The 25,112-nt window shown below is 30.6% G+C and overlaps 3 protein-coding genes across 3 annotated transcripts; all 3 read right to left on the reverse strand.

Annotated features, from left to right (window-relative positions):
- Positions 1 to 1,045: 1,045 nt before the first annotated feature.
- Positions 1,046 to 2,653, reverse strand: LOC101208472 (strigolactone esterase RMS3). The gene is made up of 2 exons (XM_004142842.3): positions 1,935 to 2,653; positions 1,046 to 1,853 (listed from the first exon to the last, which is right to left on the reverse strand). The coding sequence occupies exons 1-2, from the start codon at positions 2,306 to 2,308 to the stop codon at positions 1,424 to 1,426; spliced, it is 804 nt and encodes a 267-aa protein (XP_004142890.1). The 5' UTR covers positions 2,309 to 2,653; the 3' UTR covers positions 1,046 to 1,423.
- A 7,719-nt stretch (positions 2,654 to 10,372) lies between these two features.
- LOC101221853 (transcription factor bHLH85) lies at positions 10,373 to 12,170 on the reverse strand. Its single transcript, XM_004142978.3, has 5 exons — positions 11,579 to 12,170; positions 11,263 to 11,478; positions 11,095 to 11,160; positions 10,935 to 11,000; positions 10,373 to 10,605 (listed from the first exon to the last, which is right to left on the reverse strand). The coding sequence occupies exons 1-5, from the start codon at positions 12,119 to 12,121 to the stop codon at positions 10,507 to 10,509; spliced, it is 990 nt and encodes a 329-aa protein (XP_004143026.1). The 5' UTR covers positions 12,122 to 12,170; the 3' UTR covers positions 10,373 to 10,506.
- Positions 12,171 to 20,685: 8,515 nt separating this feature from the next.
- Positions 20,686 to 24,014, reverse strand: LOC101208231 (adenine phosphoribosyltransferase 1). Its single transcript, XM_004142841.3, has 7 exons — positions 23,706 to 24,014; positions 23,297 to 23,404; positions 23,031 to 23,141; positions 22,844 to 22,936; positions 22,060 to 22,209; positions 21,281 to 21,339; positions 20,686 to 21,127 (listed from the first exon to the last, which is right to left on the reverse strand). Exons 1-7 carry the CDS (start codon positions 23,908 to 23,910, stop codon positions 21,071 to 21,073), a joined length of 783 nt encoding a protein of 260 aa, XP_004142889.1. The 5' UTR covers positions 23,911 to 24,014; the 3' UTR covers positions 20,686 to 21,070.
- Positions 24,015 to 25,112: the final 1,098 nt, after the last annotated feature.

The raw sequence follows: 25,112 nt of genomic DNA on the forward strand, positions 1-25,112 counted from the left end.
CCCAATGACTTGTAGCTCGTAAAATTCTGAAGGCGTGGGTAATGCTGGAGGATAACAAATTACATTGGGCCGAACCTAAGGTGGTCATGGTTTAGATTCGGGTTGGATTAAATTACTTTTAAATCCAAACTAAAGATTCTTTTATACATAACTTAAATATTATGATGATGTATTTGACCTAACTTTTAAAAGCAACGTGGAACAACCTTTGGACGATGCCACAAATCAATCGTTGTAGCGTGGTGTGTGAGCAAGAGAGGAAAAGTGGTAAGATTTAAGAGCATTATTCCGTTTATTTATATGAATTCGAGCACAAGAACAATGATTGACATGCAAAAGGCTGTACATTCTAATTTTTCAAAATATGAGTTAAACCATAATTTGGATGGTTCTACATGGTTGTCTAGTTGAGTCAACCAAACCATGGTCGTTGGTTTAGGAAGAGAAATAGAAAGGGCTAATAAAGTGGTTAGTCGTGCTTGACCATAGTTTATAGTTTTAGTTTACACGGGTTTATATTCTTGTCGTACTTTTTGTATTAAATACATGTTTATATTATTGGTTGTAAATATTGAAAGCTTTAAAACAAATTTTTAATAATCTAACTATGAAATCATGAAGAAAAGGTGTGCACTTTTGTCATAGATTCCCTCCATGATATGAACTACATGTGCGGAAAACACACAAAAACACACATCATCAATCAATCGTAGTTAAGGATGATTCAAAGAATTCGTAGAATCAAGACAAGCATAATTGATTTAATTTAAAAAAGATTGGTATAAGAATAGAAAGAGTAGATTTGATTAGATTAGAAAGGAAAAGTGTCAGTTTCCAATATTGACCCTCTCTCACATTTGTGTATACATAAACAAAATGCCGGCCAATCCTGAAGAAACTGAATGTCAATTGGTGGGTCACTCTCTTTTTGATTGGAGGATTCAATAATTTCAATCTCATTATATCCAAATATACGTAGTTTAAAATTTCGGACAAAATTTGGGATTGTGTTTATGAGATAAAAAAGAAGAGTTAAAAAGTAAAATTATGAATAAGAAAAGCAGGGTAGGATTAGGATATTAGATATGGTAAAAACAAAAGAGAGAGAGAGAGAGAAAGGGGAGAATGGAGGAAGGAGATAGGATACAAGATCACGTGGGATTCACGTGGAGAATTCTTATCCTTATAGTTATGGAAAGAGTAATTAACTTCCACATATTTATTCGGCCACGTGTCAAATATTAGACCACTTGATTACTTCCATTTCCATGTCCATCAAAGTTGGGAGAAAGGGGTATAAGTGTCTAATACGATCACCACACCCAAAGTCCCCTCTCCCCCCCCGAAAGAAAAAAGAAATTTTAATTTCTTTTTATAAAATTAAATCCGTGTAATGGCGGTGGGTCCGCTCAGACTACAGACGTCACCGAGAAAGAGCACGGCGAAGTTTCCGAACGAGAAGCTGAGGGGCACTCAGATGGGGTAGGTGCCCTTCCGTGTCCAGCATCTCAATGGTGTTCCGGCCCCCGAGGTGGTCTCTCAGGTAGATGGCGACAGAGGTCGGAACAGACACGTCTTGGGCGGTTTGAATTATACAGCAGGGGACTTTGACGAGACCGAGCACTCCCCGGAGATCGCTGCTGAAGATAACCTTAGAAACAAAGAGGGAAATGTCGGGTCTCATATTGAAGAGAGTTCGGCTGAATTCCTGTACGGCAGCGGGAACATCGGCACCGACAGCGAGAGGGGCAAACCCGTTGACCCAAGATTGGTAATTAGCCTTCATTGCAGCGAAAACCCTGTCTATCTCATTCTGTTCGAACCCACCATGGTAGTCGCCGTCGTTGAGAAACCTAAAAGAAATGAGAAGAGAATTTTAGAAGAAAACAGGGGGAAACACAGAGTAGTAGAGGGTAGAAATGAAAAAGGACGACCTTGGGGATGCGCCGATTAAGATGAGTTTGGAGAAGAGTTCGGGACGGCGGATGGAGGCGAGGATGCCGACCATGGCGGAGACGGAGTGGCCGACGAAGGCGCAGCGGTGGACGTGGAGGGAGTCGAGGATGGAGATGAGGTCGTCGACGAAGGCGTCGAGAGTGGTGTAACGGGAGAAATCGAAGAAGTCGGGGTTGACGCTGCCGGCGCAGACAAGGTCGTAGAGTATGACACGGTAGTAGGGAGTGAAGGAAGGGTAAACGAGTTGCCAAGCGGATTGGTCGGTGCCGAAGCCATGGGCTAAGACGAGGAAGCGATCGCCGGTGCCAAGGACGCGGACATTAAGGGCTTCAAGAAGGGCGTTGTTAACCATTGAAAATAGAAAGAAAGAGAGAGGGTTTAGTTCTCTTTTTGTTTGAGGGTTAAGAGGTATGGCGTTGGCGTTGGCGTTGGAGTTGGCGTTGGAGTTGGCGTTGGTGGGGTTTCTATTTCTATTTCTACTTCTACTTCTAACTTCAACTTTACGCCTTTTCTCCCTATCTTCTTTCGTCTCTACTCCCTATTTATAGGGATTTCAATTTTCTTTTTCTTTTCTTTTCTTTCTTTTAATTTAATTTTTTTATAAAAAAAAAAAAAGAAAAGATGAAGAAGAAGATGAAATTCTACATATTTACGGGAGGGCGAGTCAATTTAAAAAAAAAGGCGAGTCAATTTAAAAAAAAGTTGAACAAAAGAGATCTTTTTGGTCGATGTTATATAATGATGGAATTAAGTGAGATTAATAGTGAAATTCATATTCTGCCTCTTAGTGGAAAAGAAAAAAAAACACTTTTATTGCCCATCCACTCGTACCAAAACAAATTTTTAGCAAATAACAATTTCCTTTCTAATCATTTAATAAATAATTATTATTTAGTTGTGTTATTTTTACTCATTTAGCAATTAGATTTAAAATTATCAAGTATATAATAAAATTTTAAAAAATTTACAAATATAACAAAATTTGTCAAATTCTATTTACGATAGAAATCTATTATCATCGATAGACTAAATAGTTTTGCTATATTTATAGTTTTTTTTAAATGTTATTATATTCTTAATTATTATTTCTAAAATGATCATTAATTACAATTTTTTCAATTAAATCTCCGTTACAATTTCCTTTATCAATATTAAATCTTAACTCTTATCAGTCTTTGTAATAGTTGACAAATAACTCGATACATTTATGCAAAAGTTTAACTGATAATATTTAAGTTAGAATTTCCCCGCCATGCTTATTTAATTTATTTATTTTTAACAATATTCAAACATTAACATTAATAAGTAAGAGTGTAAAATGCATCTAAATAAATAAATAAATTTATAAATAAAATAGAAACTAAAATCAATAAAAATACATCTTAATGTAAAAGCAACTCAAAAGTCTTAATAAAATTGTAACATTTTAGAATCCAACAACCCATTACAAAAACTATTTTTAAGCTCTGGAGTTCAAATAACTAATTTTTTATTTCTATGAAAATATAAAATATAAAATATAATTATTATAATTCAGAAAATAAAAATTAGGATTTACCTTCTATAACTTTAAAAGCAAGAACTTAGTTCATATAATTGATTAAAACCTGGTAGATAGTCTTAATAGTTTGTAAAATCCTCACAAATAATCTCAAGAAAAGTTTTATTAAACGACGAAAACTAAATTCTAAATTCTAACCTTTCTAACAAGCTAGTAGATCAAATAAGGCTCTTTGTGTGTATGTGTGTGTGTATATATATATATATTGAGAATGATGAATACCAAATAAATAAAAGACGATTTGTAATTTAATAAAAAAAACGAATTTAGTAAGACTGAGGGAGTTGAAGATTCCCAAATGGTTTGAAGAACCCACACGTTAAAAACGTACTACACATAAAGAAAAGTTACTTCAATGAAATCTTCTACAAATTTCTCTTTTGTTTCTCTAGAAAATTAAACTCATCAAAATATCTACAAATACAAAAATATCTTAAACTATAACTTAACATTATACCTTAAAATAATAATTATATCAATTTAAATTATAGACTTTTAAAATTATATTAACTTAGATTTTAAATTTTTATAGATGTATTAATTTAAACCTGAAAAACATTATAATTTAAATTGAGAAAACTGTTTTTATTGGAATTTAAATTGATACAATTTAATTGAAGATTTAAATTAATACAATTTGATAGCTTAAAAATATAAATTGATATGTGCACTATTGTTTGTTTATATGTGTGTGTTTTATATAAGACTCTTTATTCTTATTATTGTACGAAATGTTTAATATTTATTGGTTTATTATTGAAGAGTGGGGATTGTTGGTACTTGAGAGTTGAGAAGGACTTTGTACTAAAAGAGACATGTTTGAATGGGTTTACTTTTCACCTATGGTGCCCAAAAAAAGAAAATAAAAGAATGACTTCCATATATATATATATAGATATCATATATGTTGGTTGTCATTTTCCCAATGGTCTAGATCGAGAGACTTGTTTTGTATTTCTCTTATTATGATTTCTGTCTTGAGTTAAATATGATATATATGAGATACAAATAATGATGGATCTTATCGTATAATATTATGGTGATTAAGAGATATAGTTTGACTAATCTTAAAGCATTATTCAATAGGACAATTTATGGGGCCACTACTTTATGCTTAAATTATCTATAATTTTAGAGTAGTTTAGGAGTATATTAGTAACTATGTAAGAATCTAATTGAAATTGATATTAAAACAAAGTAATAGTCATTGTCTATATGGTTAAGTTATTGAAATAATATGAAGATTTGGATGTTCATTTTTAAGAAATAATTATATCGACCATTTGCTATATAGTTATAGAAAAAAAAATAATCTTAAATATATCTAGATTTTTTTTTTTAATTTAATAATTAGGTAATCTTTCATAGAATAATCCTAGTCAAAAAGTAACTAGGGTTGTTTTTATTAGCTTGCATTCGAGTCATATTAGACGACGACGACTCTTGAAGGTGGTAGTAGAGAAAAGAAGGGTTCAAAAAGCTTTATAATTTATGTGTTGATGCAAGCTGTCTTGAAACGACATTCTCACTATACCACAAACGTAAAATTAAAGATACTAAAAGTTTATACATATATAGCTTCTTAAGCTTTAAACGGTAAGTTTGAATACCTTTACTCTGACAACACTCTAAATAGAGTCTTAGCAACCTTTTTAGTATACATAATTTGTAAACTTAGGTCAAGAGTTTAGAGGAATGTCATAGATTGTAATAATTACATTGTTAGTGAACTATGTAAATTTTTTTGTCATTCTTTATTATCGACATCTTTTCTTCTTGTTTGCTTATGAATTTTGTTTAACATTCATCACATTTATTACAAGTGTTGAAAGATACATAGAAAATAGAGATGGGAGGATTAGAAGGGAGAGAAACGAGAGAGGAAGTTGTGGATAAGAAACAATGAGTAGGATGACATTTGAAAGGGTAGTAAAGATGGTGATGGGTGTGAGTGTGTGTGTGGGTATGATGAGGCTTTGGCGTTAGTAGTCACAACCAAAACAACTCAGCTACAGAGAAGCAATATGGAATCTTCATCTGCCAACCTTAATGGAGGATTTTAAAGGCCCACACCCATAAGGGAATCTGATTCAATGGACTCTTTCCATCTTCCCTCTCTCAAAAACCCTAACAGAGAAAAATATACTGATCAAAATAACAGTGCTTTACACTCATTTCTATCTATCTTCTTCACCTACAAAAGTGACAATTTTTTTTTTTTTTTTTTGTCACATGAAAATTTGTTATTCGATGGTCAAGTGAGACGCATAAAAGTGGGTGAAGCCCTAAGATGCACACTCAAGTATTTTTCTGTATACCTTCTACTTTTTGTTTTTGTTTCTTGTTTCCGCGTCCAAACACTTTGGTTCGATTCTTCTGTTTAACTGAGAGACTAAACTCATCACCACATCCTAAGGCCTAAACAAAGAAACCCAATCATTTTCTAAAACTACTTTCAAAAAAGAATTTTGTAAAGCAATTTTCATATATAAAGCCCTTCGACATCTTGTCTCTATAGCTTTGGCTGATCGTTCTACATTAACTTTTCAAGTTCAAAGTTAAGGAGATAGCAAATTTGGGGGACCCCCCACCAAATTCAACACCCATTTGACTAGAGAGAAAAAAAAAAGAAGCAGTGGGTGGAAGAGAAAAGTTTGAAACTAAGAGCAGCAGTATGTAGATAAGATCCCTACTTTTTGGCTTCAACTTACCAAAACACATTCCCTACATTATCATTTCTCTTACCTTCTTATACATATATATTGTTGACACATCCCTCAAAACTAGCCACACTAAAGATTCTATGAAACCGACCTTACTTAACTTGAAAGTTAATACTATACAGAAAAAAATACGTATATTGCGATCAATATTGTTACAGTTGAACAATGTTTATTTTGACATTATCATTATTATAGGTCTAAGTTGAGAAGATGAATCATAATAAATGATGTGTAGAAACATATATAATATAATGAATAAAGAAGGGTTTGAATGGGCCATTTAAAAAAGGACAAGATGCAAGAGAAAAAGAAGCTAAGAAAGAGTTGAAGATAAGAAGATGACAGTGGAAAGTGACCTTATTTGGTGGGGGGTGGCAGTGGTGGGTAGGACTCACTTAGAGGGGTCTAGAAATAATGCTTTTATGGTACGACCGTACCTCATCTAAGGGTTTTGGTCTTTGGATGAGTTTCTCTGTTTGTGTCTTATTTGGACTCCATCAACCTTACTCTTTACCCCTTTCAAAACCTTTACCACCTAACTATTAGACTTAATAATAACACCTCCCCAGTTGAAGTTTCTCTGTTTTTGCAACCTTTGTGACCCAATGCTGTCATGTTATTAACTTCTCTTATAAATTGCTTCTAAAAGTGAAAATTGCACCTACAAACAAAGTTAATTTTCTTAGCATGCTATTCTATATCAAGTTAAATGTGTAATTTTAAGAGAGTGTGAAATTAAAACAGAAGATGGGGAAGAGTAGTGTTGGGGGTTAATTAATGGAATTGAAATAGTGAGAAAAGATGGAAGAGAAAATGGAATAGGGAAGTCATGCAATTGTATTATTGCTCTAAAGATTTAATTTTAATTTTATAAAATATATTATATTATTCTTTGGACATAATGATTTTCCCACCATAAGGATTCATGCATGTATATGTATATCATCATACGATACATTCCAATCAATCTCTATTCAACTTTTTCCTATAAACTCACTCTTACATTAAAAAGAAACCCTACACCTTCTTCTTTTTCTTTTCTTTACAAATTTCTTTCCCTTATTTATTTCAAAATATGTATGTCTCAAATTGAGTAATAATAAATAAATATTGAACATATAACACAAATTGGGATGAAACTGAAAAAGGATTAATAATTAGAAACTTACCCACACCTTTACCTAATAGAATACTACCTTTCTCTCACAAAGCTTACTTGTATTGAACTTGTTTAATTATTGTATTGGAAGAAAAGAACAAGTACAATGTTGACCTTTGAGAGTATTAAAAAGAAAAAAGGAAAAAACGTTGAGATGAAGGATTTAATATAAAATGTAAAAATGTATAATAAAGAGGATATTGGAAGAGAAATTTGGGAAACTTTAGGGAAGGCACGCGTGTTTGGGCCAATAGTTTCTCTCCAATGTGGATTCCCCATGTTTATTGTTTTAAAGCTTAATTGACTTTTTTTTTTTTTTTTTGAATCTTCTTCTTCTTCTTCTTCTATTTATTTATTTACAAGCAAATAAATAAACAATTAATTGTATGGTTTTTCAATTGAAGAATTGATTTGGTGGGACTTTGGATAAGGTAAAGTGGTTTTAAGTTTTTATGCGGTTTTTGGCATCTCCTCTTAACAATAAAAACACATATCAATAAACACTTTCTTCCCCTCCACTCACACATTTTTATTATTGTCTCTCTCTCTCTCTCTCTCTCTTTAATTTCCCATTTCATATCTCATAAACCATTCAACTTAAATATTTAATCACCTTCTAAACTTTATATTCATCCATAATTCCTTATTTAAAAATATTATAATTAGAAATTATCCCCCTTATTTGGTCTTTGAAATTCAAGCTTTTTCTTCAATTTCTTAAAATAATTTCTATTTTGCATGAGTATTTACATATTTTATCTAAATTTCAACTAATTAAAAAAATAACTAAATAGTTTGTCAATTTAAACCTATTATTTGAGATGGAAAACAGAAAAAAAAAAAAAAAAATTTAAACATAAGATGATATATATGTATTGATTGAATAGGATGTTTAATAATCATCCTCCAACATGAATTGGTTAATAATAGATGATCACCTGATGTAAAAACTCAAAAAGTGAGTAAGAATTAACAATAAAAGTCCACCCCAATTTGAATGTAGAGTAGAAAATATGATAGGTAATTAAAGAACCTTTTTAAATAAAGTGTTGGGAATGTAAAAGAAATTGGAATGACCACCATGGATTAAAAGCAATCATAAGATGAATTAAGTTAGTAGCAGTAGTAGTAATTGGAAAATAAAGTTTGTTCCTTCTTAACTTCTAGTCTTCCCAGTAATTATTCTATAAAAAAGTGTATATCACTTAAAATTAATCCTTAAATCAAATGTGCTCTCCCTTTTATCATTATTATTTATTTATTTAACGAATAGGAACATGCCACGTCATAAATCAAAGAACATAAGTTGTCTTTTCCCACTTCTTTTCATAAAAGTTTTTCCCATCGAACTCTTTTTAATTAATTCTTCCAAATTAATAATAATCAAATAATTAAATTATGTGATTAATAGTTTTGAGTGGTAATTATATTATTGTTTAGATAAAAAAGAAAAGATATTTTGAATTGTTATAGTAAATAAAAGGGAAAATGGAGAAGTCGTATCAAAATTAAGTATAAAGTTCCATCAAAGTAAAATCAAATAATTTGGAACAGTGTAATAGGGAAAGTTATTGGAGCCAACTACACAAACGCAACGCATGCATTTCCACACTTCTTCTTCTTCTTCCCCTTTCCATCATTCAATCATACAATAACAAAACAACATATCCCCTTTTTCTTCTTTAACTTTTTTACTTTTTTTACCTAAACTTAATTAATTCTATTTGTTGCATTTAACTTTAAATTACTATACATTCATCCAAACTTTCATATCCAACTTCTTCTCTCAATTCTTTCCTGAGTTACAACAACAACGCTCGTTAAACATCTTTAAAATGTTTTCAATTTTATCTTTCTTTAGACTGTAGAAGAAATTCGCATGTGTAAACGTTATTTTTGGAAGTAAGAGGAGAAGAAAAAACATTATGATAATTTAATGCAAATTTATTTGGTGTTTCTTATCTGCGCATACAAGATTGTTGGGCTGGATAACTTAATGGGCTTCACACATTACTTCAAAATTTCAATGAACTATTTAATCCAAAAGCTAGACAAAAATTTGAAGGAAATTTTAACTTTTAATTCCATCAAATTGGAACATACATTTACCCAAAATTTTAAATTTTAATAATTAAACAAGTTTTCCCAAAAATTACAAATTTGAACAAAAAAAAAAAAAATTAGAACTGATATTTTTTTCTTTGAAATTATTGTCAATTTTGTATATATGAACTATGCAAGGGAATATTTTCTACAAATCTTCGAATAAAATACTTTATTGTATATATGAACACTCTCAAATTTAAGGTTATAATTTCAACACTTATCTCACTTTAAGTGCAATTTCATGAAATTAAGAATTTAGGATTAAGTTGAATACAATTTTTTATAAAAAAAATTAGGGGTAATTTTAAGTTTTTTTTCTCTCCAAAAGATTATACCAAAGGTAGAATTGATTTTAGAAAATAAAATCACTAACATATTTATTTTATTTTTCCATCATAATAAGGAATAAGATATATGATGTCACGATCCATGATTAACAACGAAGTTCAATAAATTTAGGTGTTCACTTTCAAATCACTAGGTTCAACAGACGATATATATAGTGTTTAAAACTTATATAATGAATTGATTATTCATTTAAATTAAAATGCTCTATGTTTTGTTATGGAAGAAAGATTTGGATCTAAAAAGTCTCAGATTTTAATTAAAACTTGAGGGGTTATATATATATATATTATATATTTGGGTTCTAATTATTGGGTAGAGGATTTAAATGTTACTTGTTCTTCTTTATTAAATTATATTAACTTTGATAAAAGATGATCGCAATAGATTAGAAATGAATGCAAATTACTCCCCAAAATCAAGATTTTAAAATTAATTACATTTTATGGATACTATAGATTTAGCAATCATTTATATATTTATAAAAGATTTAGCAATCATTAAAAAGTGGAAGATTGTGAATGGTTGTATGAGAGGATTCTCCTCATGATTAGAATTTTATTAAACTTGGGATTAAAATGATCTAAATATGGCTTAATTATAATGAGCTAATATAAGATTACAAGAGGGTACAAAAAGGGAAATAAAAGTGTATCTCAATGAGATAGAAAGGGAGAGAGGTTATGTTGAAGGCCAATGTCCATTCCATTGTAAGCCAAAGGAGCAAACATCCACATCTCATCTGAGCTCAACAACTGCACAATATTAAACACAAATCCCACTTTACTAAGTTTCCTTTTCTTTATTATTTGGGAATTAATTCATTGTTTAAAGCCAAAGAGGAATTAGAAAAAGAATAAAAAATTAACGGTCGGTTTGATGACATTCGTTTTTATATTTTGTCGGCAAAATTTAAAAATATGGCAGAAAGATTATGAACAAAATATCATTCATATGAATATCTCACATACCAAATTAATATACACACTCCAATGTGAAGTTCTAGAGGTCTGTGCATAAGTTTTTTCCTTTTTTTTTTGGTTTGATTACCAACGAAAGTGGAAGTTATTTTGGTTTGTGTTACCTTGATTTGGAGCTGCAAAAACTTGACATAATGAACTGCTTCTTCAAGCATGGTACTGATATCAACCTGCTTCCATCAAGTTCTTCCAAATTAATATATGTATATAATTTCCCATTAAATGATGAAAAAATAAACCAAGAAGGGGAGTTGTGATTCTGACCTTGGTTCCATTTGGAACAAGTTTCTGTAATATTCTCAACCTCTCATTGATTCTTTCCCTTCGTTTCTGCGAACCCAAACCCAATCATAATCTGTCAGTAATTTGAAACATAATGATATATATATATATATAAAAGAGAAGAAGAAGATGAAGAAGAAAGAGGCTTACTCTGGCGTAGAGGCTTTGGGGATCGGTGGCCGACCCTCTGCTTGCTCTGCTTTTTCTGTTGACGCCACCGTCAGAGGTGGCGCCTGAGCCGCCGCCGTTGGCTTCCTCGGAACTATTCTCTTCCTGGTCTGAATTATAACTAATGGAGCTTTGTCCTTCTTCCTCTACATTTTCCCCTCTCTTCTTCTGATCCTCTGTTTTCTTCTTCCTCTGCACCTGCATTTTCCATTATATATATTCAAATTTCCTTAAATTATCTTCAAGTGATTTTGAAAATCACAAAAGTGGTTTTAATGTTAAGCTTTTGTGAGCTTACATTTGAGGTGGTTCGAGTTTTCTTCTTCTGATTATCGGAAATGTCTCCATTATTGACTTTCCTTTTCAATGCAATTGGTAATTTGTTTCCGGCACAGGCTGAATCTAGAAGCGGCGACGGTGGCGGGTGGTTACTTTGTTGTACATTATTCTCTATGAATCTCGCCATGCCGGAATCCTCCCCTTCGGCATCGACGGCGAGGGCATTATTGACTTCCTCGATTAAAACATCAGAAAAAAACTCGGACCCAAAATTCCTCTCATCAATTGGCATAAAAAAATCACTCGAATTCGGAATCAAAACTGAAGCACTAGAACAAGTCCTAATGTCCTGTTTACAATAGCTCTGCAAATTAGGAACAAAAGCATCCAATGAATAGAACCAACTGCTGCTGCCGCCGCCGCCGCCATTGTTGGGCAATTGATGAAGCTCAGTCGAACAACAATTAGTCATCGGTATATGGGTCTGATTTATCTCTTCCGATGAGAACATGGCGGCGAAAGATTCCCATTCCCCATCGGAAAAAACTCCCAAAGCCTCCATTTTTTATTAGGGAAGAAAAGGCAAAGGTTTTTTTTGTTATTGTGTTGTGTGTTGGGGGTTGCTTGAAATTGAAAGAGGTTTTAAGATGAATGGGATATTTATACCCAACGATGAGATGAGCAAATGTGATAATTATAAAATTTGTGTTAAAAGAGAATTTGTTTAATGATTGATTAAGCATTTAATTCTATGTTTGTGGAATTTTACGATGAATTGGATTGAAAAAGAAGAGTCCAATGTGGGGGCCCCCAATAAGAAAGCAGACTCCAACTCATAGATGGGGCCAAAGCTTCATGCAATAATGAGTTTGATAATTTAGAAAATATATAATCACAATTATTTAAGTATTAATCAATAGTTTATAGTTCTTAATTTGCATAACAAACAAGTATTCTATCATTATCATAACCCTAATACTTGACTCTAAACACAACTTTCCCTCACTTAAACAAAGTTGGCATCTTTATTAAATTACATATGAAAAATTGTTGGCACATAGATCTTGTTTCAACCCTCTAATCAACAAATCAAACTCCTTTCAATTTGTAAATAACATTAAACATAATTTGATATATAAACTAAATTATTTTATTAAATGTTTATAATTCGACGAAGGAATGAAAATATATATAAAGTTCATCGTTCAACAACTATTTAGACACGTGCAATATCTACAACGTTAGTATAAGTGTTGCTATTAAGTTTTAGATTTTTAACCACTTAACCTAGTTAAGCTTTAGGATGAGTTCAACTAGGTCGACTTAACCTTTAGAGTTTATTGTTCGTACTTTAGACTTAGATCTTGACTTGATTACCTTTGGATTATTCTCTTTCATTTCTCCTCTTTATTTATTTTTTGTCCCTATTGTATGTAGTTTTGTCCTTTGTTGTTTTTAATTTTTTTGGGTGATTTTGCATTTTGTTGGTACTTTCTTTCGTCATATATTTTGTTTGTTCTAAATGAGACTCCAATTTTGTTTTATTCGGACATGGTTTGCATTTCAAGAGAGAAGAATTTAAAATCACCCTATTTTCAATAGGGATCTAAATTATATAATAATTTTTGTGTTAATATCCTAATCATGAGATTAGAATCATTTTTTTTTTTTAAATTTTAATCCGATAAGGTTATGAGACATAATTATTCGAGATGATATCCCTCCATTCTCCCGCTACCCCTCCCTATGCCTGTTGATATCATTAAATTTATTACTGTCTTCCTATTGTTTTTAAAAAAGGTAATGGTCCAAAATAGAAAAATAAAACTTGAACTTTTTCTTCAATAATTTTTGTTTTTTTGAAACTAGCTAAATCTTATAATTAATTTAATTTTAATAATTATCCTTATTTCTTACACTTCTTTAATTTTAAAAAGTAGAGAGAAAAAGAGAGAGAGAAAGTTAGATATCAAACAAAATTAACATAATAATTATATTATGGATTTGGAGATTAAAAGATATAACCTTATACCACACCTTTAATAATCTACTACTTTAAAAATGAGGTATTTATAATTTATTTTAAACTAAAAATAAAATATTTCCTTTTCACTCCTCACTAGAAGAGTTAAGAAAACCAAAACCATATTTGATATTATTATTCTTCATTTTGTTATTTATTTCATTTGTAAATAAAGATAAAATATTTGTTATGATAGATATATTACTTATATGCATTTCAAAAGTAAATGTTTTAGATGAATTAATGTGATGAAATGGTAGAAGAAATTGGATATCTTTTGGTAATGTGATGAAGCAGAGATTTGGAGGAGTGAAAAGGAATAGGAGAAATTTGTTTTTGGTAGTTAAAGGAAAGGAAGTAGAGATGAAAATAGATTCATAAAATAGGTATAAGAGAGTCGGGGCGTTTGGTTTGTGTGGAAAGGCATGGTTTGTGAGAAGGGTTAGACTTATGTGAGAAGGGGTTTGGTTTGTATATTCTAAAAAATGTAAGAACGTGGGCTGTCTTTCCTTTTAATATTATATAACAACAAATATACATACATACACATATATAGAGAGATTAATTATGTTTGTGATAAACAATATTAAAATCATTAATTATTTATTCATTTAATATCAGATCGTGGGGAGTCTCACATCCTTATAAACTCGGACAAATGACCGTTATAATCGCTTTTTGTCTATATTATTATTTCAGGTTCTCTTTTTCTTCGTTATTTCTTATTTTTTAACATTTGAGATGTGATATTTATATGTGACAAATAAATAATCTATGTATAACATTTTGTCTACGTTCACACCGTTTATTTTGTTAATTAATTAATATTCTTAATGTTGTTCAACCCTAGGTTACTCCATTAATAATCATCTTGCTTCTTGTTTTTATTTTTTAAAATCAAACTTTTACTTTAAACATTCAATTTTTAACTCTAAAATTAACCGTACTATCTTTAAAATCAAACACTAGTTTTATCTTAAAAAGAATGTGTTTTCTTTTGTTAATCAACATAGTACCAAGTCAAGTTTTAAAAACTAAAAACATAGTTTTTAAAATTAATTAAATGATGGTATAGAAATATTTTCACTGAAAAAATGATAAAAAGAAATTAATCAGTAATTATATCTGACTTTGATCCAAAACTTTCTCTTGTATTCTATTTTACATTGGTTAGGTAAGATGAGTAGATAAATGTAATAGTGTTACAAAACAATACTAAAGTTTATGGTTCCAAATAATTATCATTTAAAAGGTAAATATACGGAATGGTAATTAATAATAATAATAATAATAATAATAATAACAACATTGAAAATTGAAAAACAAAAATTTGTTTGGAGCAATATTTCAAGATGTGTAATTAATTAAAAGCTCAACAACTTTCCAAATAACTTAAATGAATTAGTGGGTGTGTTTCTTGCGGTGGTTTTGTTTATATCTTTATTTATTTTTCCCATAATGTAAAACCTCATTTTCTTAATGTCGGCTTGACCAATTGATATATATGAAGCATACTCTTTGCTTTCCTCCCTATATTTATATATACAATAGTACTTAAGTTTTTTTTAAATACTATTATCATTAGTTTAATTCTCTCTATTCTCAATATAATGATATTAATGCTAATGTTTTATAGAAATAAATATATAAACACCAAAAACTTGAAGCCGACAATACACTTAAACTATATGGATCTAATTATTGACTAAAACAGCAGCTAAATACAATTAAGTTCGATAAATTAGTTAGTGATCTAGTGAGCTTCAATATACATAGAAATTAATATACATCATGTTAGTTGTTTGGCTTCTAAGTCAAAAGCAAGGTTCCAATACATAAACAATTCACGTAATTTATGTTTACATTTTCTAGTTGAATGTAGTTTGTTTATTGAAGCTACACATTTTGAATATTGTCTAAATTACAGTTTGCCCTATATTCGACAGGTTTTGTGGGTTTAAATTTATGAAAGACAAATATTTATTATTGAAAAACAAATGAATTGACTTAGATTGTAATACATCATTTTTTTACGTTAAAAACACGAACTATCGTTGTTGTTTGCGTCGACTTTTGGTAAGTGAATATTATTTTAAACTGTCCATTAAAGTCATAATCAAAATACAGAGAAAAACAAACCAAAATCATAAATATTTTGGTTGAATTGGTTTAGTTCATAGACGAAATGTGTCCATGGTATATAATATTGTAAGAGAGAAGTCAAATGAAAAGACTGACTATACAATATTACAAGTCAAATTACAGAACTACCCATATTTATACTATTATAAAGTTTTTTTAACTTCGAAAGTCTGTCGCAACAAAATTTTGTGAAATAAAGAATTCAACTACTTCATCCTTCTGTTAACAGATGGAAACATAAAATGTTACATATTTATTGCTCAATACATAGACTTAATTTACCGACAATATTATTATTTCATAAAATCAGAATCAATGTGTATATATATATATATATAGACAATGGAAATATTTAACAGTAGGGACAGGTCCGTAATTCAAAAGGAAGGCACTCTTCTCCGCCGCAGATTCCGCCGCGTCTGCCGGTTTGGTCTGACTCGGCCGGACCACCATTTTTGTTTTTTGTACCGCCCGTTGCACGACCTTTCAAACCAAACCCACGCCTTCCCAAACCTAAAATTTTAAATGAAAGTAATAAGAAGAAGAAGAAGAAGGTTTAGAAATTAGAATCCGATTTTATTCTTGCCAACTTGGATCGGACGATTCCTATTGGCTGCCTGCACGTCCACGATCACTTGTTTGGAAAAAACAGAAACAGAGAAAGAAAGAAAATAAACGAATAAATAAAAGTTTTATTTTCCTTTTCTATTTTCTCGAATTTTCTGCTCACCAAACACATTCCGGAATTTGTTTTTCCTTTTTTCTTTTAATTTAATATGCGTACGTGGGAATGGCGCTTTGCGATTGATCCACGTGTGATGGTGTTTTGATTCGAATTTTTGGTCCACGTGGGATTCTCATTCTTAAGGCACGTCCACGTGTTATTCCCCTTGGCCCATTTATGCGAATTTTATATTAATGTGAGAATTCATTCATAATCATTGAAAGGAAGAAAAAAAATTAGATATGGTATTTTCTAAATCATATCCGTAATCTACAAATTTGGAAGGGACAAAATAATTCATAAATCACTATTTTACTCCCTTTTTTTTATTTATTAAAAAAAGATCTGCTTTTTAATTTAAGATTATTGTGTAACACTTTAACTTATATTTTGTTCCTAAATTTATTTATCTACAAAATTTAAGTTTTTTCAAATTTTGGATTATTATACTCGTTTACATCAAACATCAACCGTTGTTGTTTAAACTTCTTTTAAAGGAAATTCGATTATAGTTTAGTTGATAAAACCGCATATATAAGTTAAACTTATTAATGATTATTTTCATATTATTTACTTTTTTATAGACCACAAATTAAACGGGTCGATATGCATAATTGTATGTCCAATTGTTTATCATGTCACGTGTCAATTGTATCAAAATTAAACCATATTAACATTTTGTAGATTAGCTTAATTAAACCACTGTCGCAATGATTTAAAACATATCATAATTTGTTAGAATGAATGGTAAAGAATCTCCGAGAGGAGAGGTGGAATTGAATTCAATTGAAGTCATCGAGTTTTTGAATTGAATCTTAGACATTCTAACTTATCTTAGGTTTATTTGTTTATTATCGTAGGACTCTCTCTTTTGTTTCTAAATTTTAAAAATTTCCTAGAGAGAAGAACACAAAACTACTCGTAGTTTAACTTAATTAGTTTTTGTCTCCTATTTTTGCAAAGCTCTTTCCTCCTTATGTCTTATTACTCATCTTTCATACGTTTCATGGTTGAATTATTCTTTCAATTTTAAAGAATTTTGGTTTTTCTTTTATAAAAAACACTTCCCTATGAAGTTTTTGATGTTTTCTAAACATGTTGTATGAGTTGAAAATAAAAATTTAAAAAAATACACACTAGTATTTATAAGAAATTTTGGAATTAAGACATTAGACATATATATGTGATCGATGGAAATAGTGGATGTTCAAATCTCTCTATAATTAGATACTATACTTAACCTAATTTGCACATATTAGTGTTAATTCAAGCCTAATTGAATGACTAACAATTTTTCTATTCAAATTCTAACCTTGCAAATTTGTGTTATGTAATATCAATATCACATATATATATTATAAATCTATTTATATACTATGCATACTCATTTTATTATTAATTGAAGATTTAACAACATAATTTGATACAATATGTCTTTTCTCCAACACAAAATCTCATATACAACCTGCCCAAGAATCAAATGATGTAGGAACAAAATTTCCTATGAACACAACATTATGTTGTTTAATTTGTATAAGATATTTAATTTCCTTAATAATGTCCATTTTTATTTGATGTAATATATTTTCTTCAAAACAAACGTGGGTTTGTTTAATCTTTTTAGTACCAAGTCATAGTAAGATCCAATCAAAAACCATTCCCATATACAATTGAATATTGCCCATGCATATGCAACTTTCCTATTTTTTTTTATATATATGTCATATTTTTTCCCTAAAAATTGAAAATCATACTCTTCTATATATATATATATACGTTTATAATCTACAAATAATACCCCTATGTTTTTTTAAAGAAAGATATTTGAATATAATTATCATCCATATCGATCATTAATACCTCATTTTAAGCACTCTAGCTTGTGTTTTTGCCTTTTCCTTTAGTTTTTTAAATTGAACATATTCTTCTATATATATTAAATTGTCCATTATTGGTTCATAGAACTTGCTACGCATGCAATTTGTAGCAACTTGATTTAGAATTAATGGCACAATCTAACAAAATAACTCTACAAAATCAGCATACAGATTTGATTGATAGATTGTTTAAAGCTGTAGGAGTGTAATTTCCAACTATCTCATTGTTTATCTACATTTTTAATATACGATCAAATCAAAATGTTTGCAATATAAAAATATATGAACTTCTACTATCATACACGTCGTTACGATTAATATTTTGTTGATCTTAAATCTTAATGTTAGGATATCTTCCTTCAAGATTAATGTAGTTTATATATTTCTCACGCACAAATATAATAAACTAACTAAAGGTAATATTACATGTAATTGAGGTCGTATGCATTTTTGTGTAATATTAATGAAATTGTTGATATTTGATAAAGATTCGTAAATCAAATAAATTATTTTATTTTATAATTGATTTTATGTTGTTAATTTCAAGATGAATATGAATAATCAAACTATCCTAACCACCACAGATAATTAAAAAAACTGTAAAAGAAACTGAGAAAAAAACTTATGAACAAGTTGGTAGCAGAAATATTATATAACTGTTAAAATGAACAACATATTGTATTAATTGATGTGAAAATATTTCATCCATTATAACTAAACTTAAACTATATAGAGATTAAGATCAAGATGTGGTAAAGATTTATTTCAATTAAAAACATATAATTGACATGATATTCGCTAATGCACATATCAATTACTGTAATATCCATATACATAATTGTTTGATAAATGATGTCATATATTTATTTCAATTATTTGCAAAAGAAGAAAGTGTGGAAAGGAAAATATGTTCATATTCGCTATTATATATAGTTCATCTTCAACTGTTGTGAAATCACATGTTTTAAAAAGAAAACTTGGAATTCTATTCGTATATATGTGAAAGAATAAAATCTTGAATCTAACATTTATTAAATCAAATTATAAAAAAGAAAAAAAAAACTTGCCAATTCTTGTAGTTTATTTTTCCATTGAACTTTGAAAAGGAAATAAAAATTTATTAAACCCCAAGTGACAGATAATAGCTGTGTATAAAATTAAAGAATCCCAATTAATTTACAAATAGCATTCCTCATGCATGGAATTTCAAAACCCAAATATATTTCTTCATTTTTTTAAAGTTGCAATGTTGTAGTTTTCTTATTTAAATATTATTTATTAATTAAAGCCAAGGAATTTCAAAATAATAATAACAACGACAACAATAATAATAATAGCAACGCTATGAAGGCATTTATTTACATTTTAATTATCTTCGGATTGTTAAATTGGTTAGGGATTGGACTATTCTATATATATTTTTTTCAAAGGTGATATAATATAAATTAGTGTTCTATGCCATTTTAAAATGTTTTAGGATAATTTATTTATAATAACGTCAAGTTGTCTGATTAATTAAAAAAATGATATGGCATGGAAGGAAGTTGTATAAAGACAATTCTAAATTTAAAAAATCGTATTAATTGTTAATCACAGACCTAAATTAATTATTCCATTATGTTATTTAATAATTATATTTGTTATGATATAATGGATGAACGTTATATAAATATTAATTCTATGTTGGACGGTAGTGCTTTTGTTTGATTTTGTATCCACAAAGAAATTGTTCAATATAAAGCAAGCTCATGGCATTTATGGTTTTACATAAATAAATAAATTAGTTGGTTTCCTATTAAAGGGTAATTTATTTGTAAAGAATTTGCAAATACTTAATATTTAGTTTACCTACAAATTGGTTGTCCGATTTGTTTTCTAGAAAAAAATAGTGTTCATATCAATATTTATGCAAAAAATAGTGCATCTTTGAATAATCATCTACGTTCTTCGTCGTATTCCATCTTTCAATCTCACGCCTCAGTTCTAAATTGATCGTATATGTTTAAATTTGTTCACTAAGCAACATAGAAGACGACTGAAACAAACTTCATTAATGTTATAAATAATATTTGATACTAAATTCATATTTAAAATATGTAAATGGTAAATAAACAAGTAGTTGCTTAACAATTATGATAAAATTATTACGACCTAAGCCTCCAGCAACCAAATAAACCTTTATTTATGTATAAAAATGATTTGTTAGGTAACTTCAACCACATGAATTGTTTGTTCCTGAAAGAGCAAGCATGAGAAGTATCTAAGAAAATAAAGTACAAATTAAGCTCCATCCCATATGAGCATTTTGCATAAATTTAATTGAACAAATAAGGAGACTTACAAAACCTAATATTGCATAGTGATGGGTGGGAATAGGCATTTTTATTTGATGAAAACTACTTAACTGCAAACTAAAGAAGTTTCAGGAGATATTCAAAATTAACATGAACCACTTCACTCTCTCTCCTTCCCATATTCAACAGGTAGGCAGAAAAGAGATGGCAGGACAATTAACAAAGAACAAATACTAACCACCAGATTAATCAAAAGCTAAATACAGTCTCTACAGACCTTTTTTTTTCTTTCTTCTTTTGTTTAACCTCTTCAACTCTCAAAACAATACCAACCCTTTTATTTCTAGCCGGACTCTCCGCTTCAAAATTATGCAGTACTTTGAAACTTCAACTTCCAGCAGCCCATACGGTCTTAGTACCACCATTTCCAAACACGACAGATTGCATATGATCATCCCTCTGCATTAACTAGAACGAATAGAGGTTTGTCTCCCAATCGTTCACGGCCCTGATAAAATGCCAAAGGAAAAATGGCAGAAGTTTATTTTAAATTTCCAAGACTACAGAAATAAGAATCATAAGCACATCATAAACATGATAAGACTAGACAAAAGTCTAGTAGAAGGTTCTGATCTGTTCTCAGTGTTTTGCAAATACATACCTTTAGTCCATCCAGCTCGATCACACATGCACACTCGACCACCTCAACGCCAACTCGCTCTGCCGTATGCAGGTCCACAACCAATTAATACAAACAAACAGTAGATTATGATTATGAAAAAATATTGCTCATTTAGAGAAGTTAGAAAGAGAAGGATCCCATCCGCGGAGCAGCCACAAAGGGTTGAGTCAACAGAGAAGTATCATTTCTCAGCAAATTCTTTAGTACCATAAGTTACTAAACTGAGCAAAGTTTGTTCAGAAACTGCAGCATGATGGTTCCCGAAATTGCATATGTATTTTGGTTTTGGCAAAAGCGAAGGGAGCTTGAGATCTCCCCTGCCAAAAAAAGCTGATATGCGTAAAGATGAAAAACTATACCATCCCCTCACTGCCTATAACAGGATTGTTGCCTCCTAGCTAACAGAATCATAAAGGGCCCACACAATCAGCAAAACTCTGAGTAACGCTCATGCCCACAGAACAACTTTTATTCCTAACTCATTACTTCATTTTGCTCACACCATTTCTCTTACCTATTTCTTAAATCCGGGGTCAATTACAGCGCTCACAATAACAATTAACCAGATTCAACGAATAACCTGAGGCCTAGAATTGAGCAAGTTTTGAATATCACAGACAAGATAGGCAGTGTCATTGAGCAAAATACCAAGTGAAAACAAGGTGCTTCCTCGTTTTATTTAGCTGGGCAGTTCATGTACAACAAATAAGTAAGATATCCACTTGAAAGACTGAACATGGGCTTTAAAAGTAGCCTACCAAGTAGCCTTATTGCTGCACACAAGGTTCCTCCAGTTGCAATGAGATCATCTATCACAAGAGCACGTTCTCCAGCTTCAACAGCTCCCACATGCATCTCTATTTTATCAGTTCCATACTCTAAAGAGTACTCTTCTGAAATGACTTCACCTGTGAAAATCATCAAATGAATGCAATTAAGATACCGAATCGTGATTTTACTTCTATTTGAAGATGGAATAATAATGGATAATAGCCCGGAGTATACTAATATTAAGTTTACTAAGGCCTAGGTTGATAACTTATTTGTTTTCGGTTTTTGAAAAAATGTCTCTGCTTTCTCACAATTTCTTTACAACAGTTTTCATCTTTCCTAAGAAAAGTTCTCAATTCACAGCCAAAATCCACAACCAAAAACTACTATTTTCGGTTTTTATAACTTATCTTTGATTTTAAAAACATACCTAAAAGAAAGATAGCAAAACAAAGAAATTCCCAGGTGTGAAAGGAAGGTGAAAGGAAGTGTCTATAAGCTTCATTTTCGAAAATAAAAAAATATAGGTTCATCAAACCAAAGTGATCAAAATAGCAAAAATAACTTCAACCATAACTAAAGCTTGAAGTTTCTTGCATTGGAAAGAGATTAACCATAAAAAGCATTCGGATTGATCACTCATTTACCATCGGGTCATAGAAAGCAAACAAACGCGATACCATATGCATGTAGAGTTTTTGTAACATGCAGAAACATTCTGCTTGAATCGGTAGCTGAAAGTAGACATAGATTCAGAAGGGTAAGTTGTACCAGGCAACTTCTTGGGTTTTCTCATGGGCACGAATTTTGCACCAATAGCCAGAGCTATCGGAGGGCCAAAAATGAAACCCCTCGCCTCAATTCCTGCCGAAGAAAAAAGATCAATCAATGGTTAAAGTTAAACCACAAAAAAACTTCTCCCCCTGATGTAAATGATCCTTTTGAAGGTAGAATTTACCAGCGACGACAGAGATATCCTTCCCTCTGTACCTCTCCACGAACAAATCGATAGTGTCCTTGAAGGCCTTTGTATCAAGAAGCAAAGTTGTAATATCCTGAAACAAAATCCCTACAAAAGAAAAAGGAAGAGGAACAAGAAAATCTATTTAGCTCAAAACTTAGTACCAAACAGCACCCATCACACACGAAGAAAACCCAAATGAGCATGACAGGAAAAATGGATCTCTCAGCCTAAAAATGACCAATCGAGAACAAGATGAGTACCTGGTTTAGGAAAATCTGGGATAACTCGAATGGCCTTGGAGATTTTGGGTATGCGTGGGTCTTGTTTATCGGTGGGCGCCATTACTTGATCCGGCACCGTCTTCCTCACTGCCAAACAGCCGCCGGACAGTCGATCAACAGAGTTTCACGAAGGTAAAACCAGAGAGAAAGTAGAGGGGCAGCGGCCAATATGGAAAAGCAACCATAGGTTTAATTTATTATTTATTGTACAAAAAGTAGGAGGAAAGAGCATTTGACAATCACAACAGAGGAACCAAATGACCAAAATGCCCCGTCATTACATAAAATCCTTCCCCCAATTACCCGAATTCCCGCAAGGAGAAGTTCAATTTTGACATGTGTCGACGAATATTGACTAACACAAGAGACGATCGAGAATTCGAATTACCATTGCATCGCAGAGGAGAGAAAGAAGATGTATGGTGTGGAAAGTGAGTCAAATGTGTACGACAAGACGAGAAAGCGCCGCCGAGGGCTGTTGAGGTAGATGCAATGAGATCACGAGAAGGAGTGAAGATGGCGGTGGTCCTGCAGTAGTGCGAGGGTGAAGGGGAAAGAGGAAGTGAGGAAGTGAGATCGAAGACTGCTTTCATCGCCGGCTCTGATCTGAAAGAAGAAAATAAAATTGTGGAGTGGAGGCGAAGGCCAATTTGGTTCGATGAATTTTGCGGGTCATTACAATGTAAGCCACGTGGACAATGGGAACTTAAATACTAATAAATAAGTTTAATTTAATTAACCAATAAAAATGCACCATTTTTTTTTAAAAAAATATAATTTATATACATATATACATATAGTTATTAAACATTTTTTTTTTACCTAAACCCTGCCTACCTTCCTTAATTAGATTAAGCTTCTTCTTTTTTATCTTTCAAAATAATAATAATATATGAAGTTGTGCCATCAATTTTGGAATTCATAATTTATAAGTTTTTATTATAGGAACTATTTTTGTTAATAAATTAAATTTAAAAGTGAAATATAGAGGAATATTGTGATTGAGAATCAAAGGCATTAAGGCAGCAGGGTATTGATTCTCGTGACATTTCCTTATATGGCCTATCATCTTTTCCACATTTTCTTTTCATTCTTTCAACCATATTTACATAAAATACATTTTTTTTCTTTATACAACTTGTGTAATTTTTAATGTGCCTTTTTGTTGTATTTGAGAATAGCAATTCATTTCACCTTTCAACTTCAAAACTTTAGATATAAATAATCATTAGCTATATATAAAATCAAAAGCATGTTTCAAATGTTTTTTTATGGGATATTTCAATATTATTGAATTAGCTTCTCTTTATAATTAGAATTTCTTTAGTATTGTGGTAATATAGTATAATTTCATAAATTGGACTCACTTCATTTTGGTAAAATGAATCTCCTAAATGAAGTTCATGTACCAATGAATGAATGAGAAGAGTATTCATATTATATTAGCATATAAAATTTTAAAATATTAGAAGTGAGCATGATAAACTCACATCATTCGAAAAATCGAGTCGACCAAATCTGACCAAATCGAAGAGGCTCGGTTTGAAAATTTTCTAAAAACTACCTCTTACTTACTAATGCTCACCCTATAAATTATGGATGACTAGCCAAGACCAACTCCAGGGGTGGATATACCAAACCTATTTTAAAGGAAATTTATGTTGAAGTCTGTTTCCATAGGTTTGTTAAAGCCATGTAGTTTGGTAAGCGAAATTTATATAAAAGCTAAGAATATGGTACCAAAATAGAAGAACCTAAATTTGTATTTTTATGTATTTGGTTTGTGGGTTATATA

This window comes from Cucumis sativus, chromosome 2 (genome assembly GCF_000004075.3).
Source record: "Cucumis sativus cultivar 9930 chromosome 2, Cucumber_9930_V3, whole genome shotgun sequence".
Lineage (NCBI taxonomy): Eukaryota > Viridiplantae > Streptophyta > Magnoliopsida > Cucurbitales > Cucurbitaceae > Cucumis > Cucumis sativus.

Bases quoted from the DNA above. Each gene is read 5' to 3' on its own strand.
- LOC101221853 (XM_004142978.3), bottom strand. From the start codon at position 12,121: ATGGAGGCTTTGGGAGTTTTTTCCGATGGGGAATGGGAATCTTTCGCC. The intron at 11,161-11,262 runs GTAAGCCTCTTT...TTGGGTTCGCAG, and splicing joins CCCAAAGCCTCTACGCCAGA to AAACGAAGGGAAAGAATCAA. The intron at 10,606-10,934 runs GTAACACAAACC...AATATTGTGCAG, and splicing joins TTTTGCAGCTCCAAATCAAG to TTGTTGAGCTCAGATGAGAT.
- LOC101208472 (XM_004142842.3), bottom strand. From the start codon at position 2,308: ATGGTTAACAACGCCCTTCTTGAAGCCCTTAATGTCCGCGTCCTTGGC. The intron at 1,854-1,934 runs GTCGTCCTTTTT...CATTTCTTTTAG, and splicing joins TTAATCGGCGCATCCCCAAG to GTTTCTCAACGACGGCGACT.
- LOC101208231 (XM_004142841.3), bottom strand. From the start codon at position 23,910: ATGAAAGCAGTCTTCGATCTCACTTCCTCACTTCCTCTTTCCCCTTCA. The intron at 23,405-23,705 runs GTAATTCGAATT...GCTGTTTGGCAG, and splicing joins CTCTCCTCTGCGATGCAATG to TGAGGAAGACGGTGCCGGAT. The intron at 22,937-23,030 runs GTAAATTCTACC...TTTCTTCGGCAG, and splicing joins GGATATCTCTGTCGTCGCTG to GAATTGAGGCGAGGGGTTTC.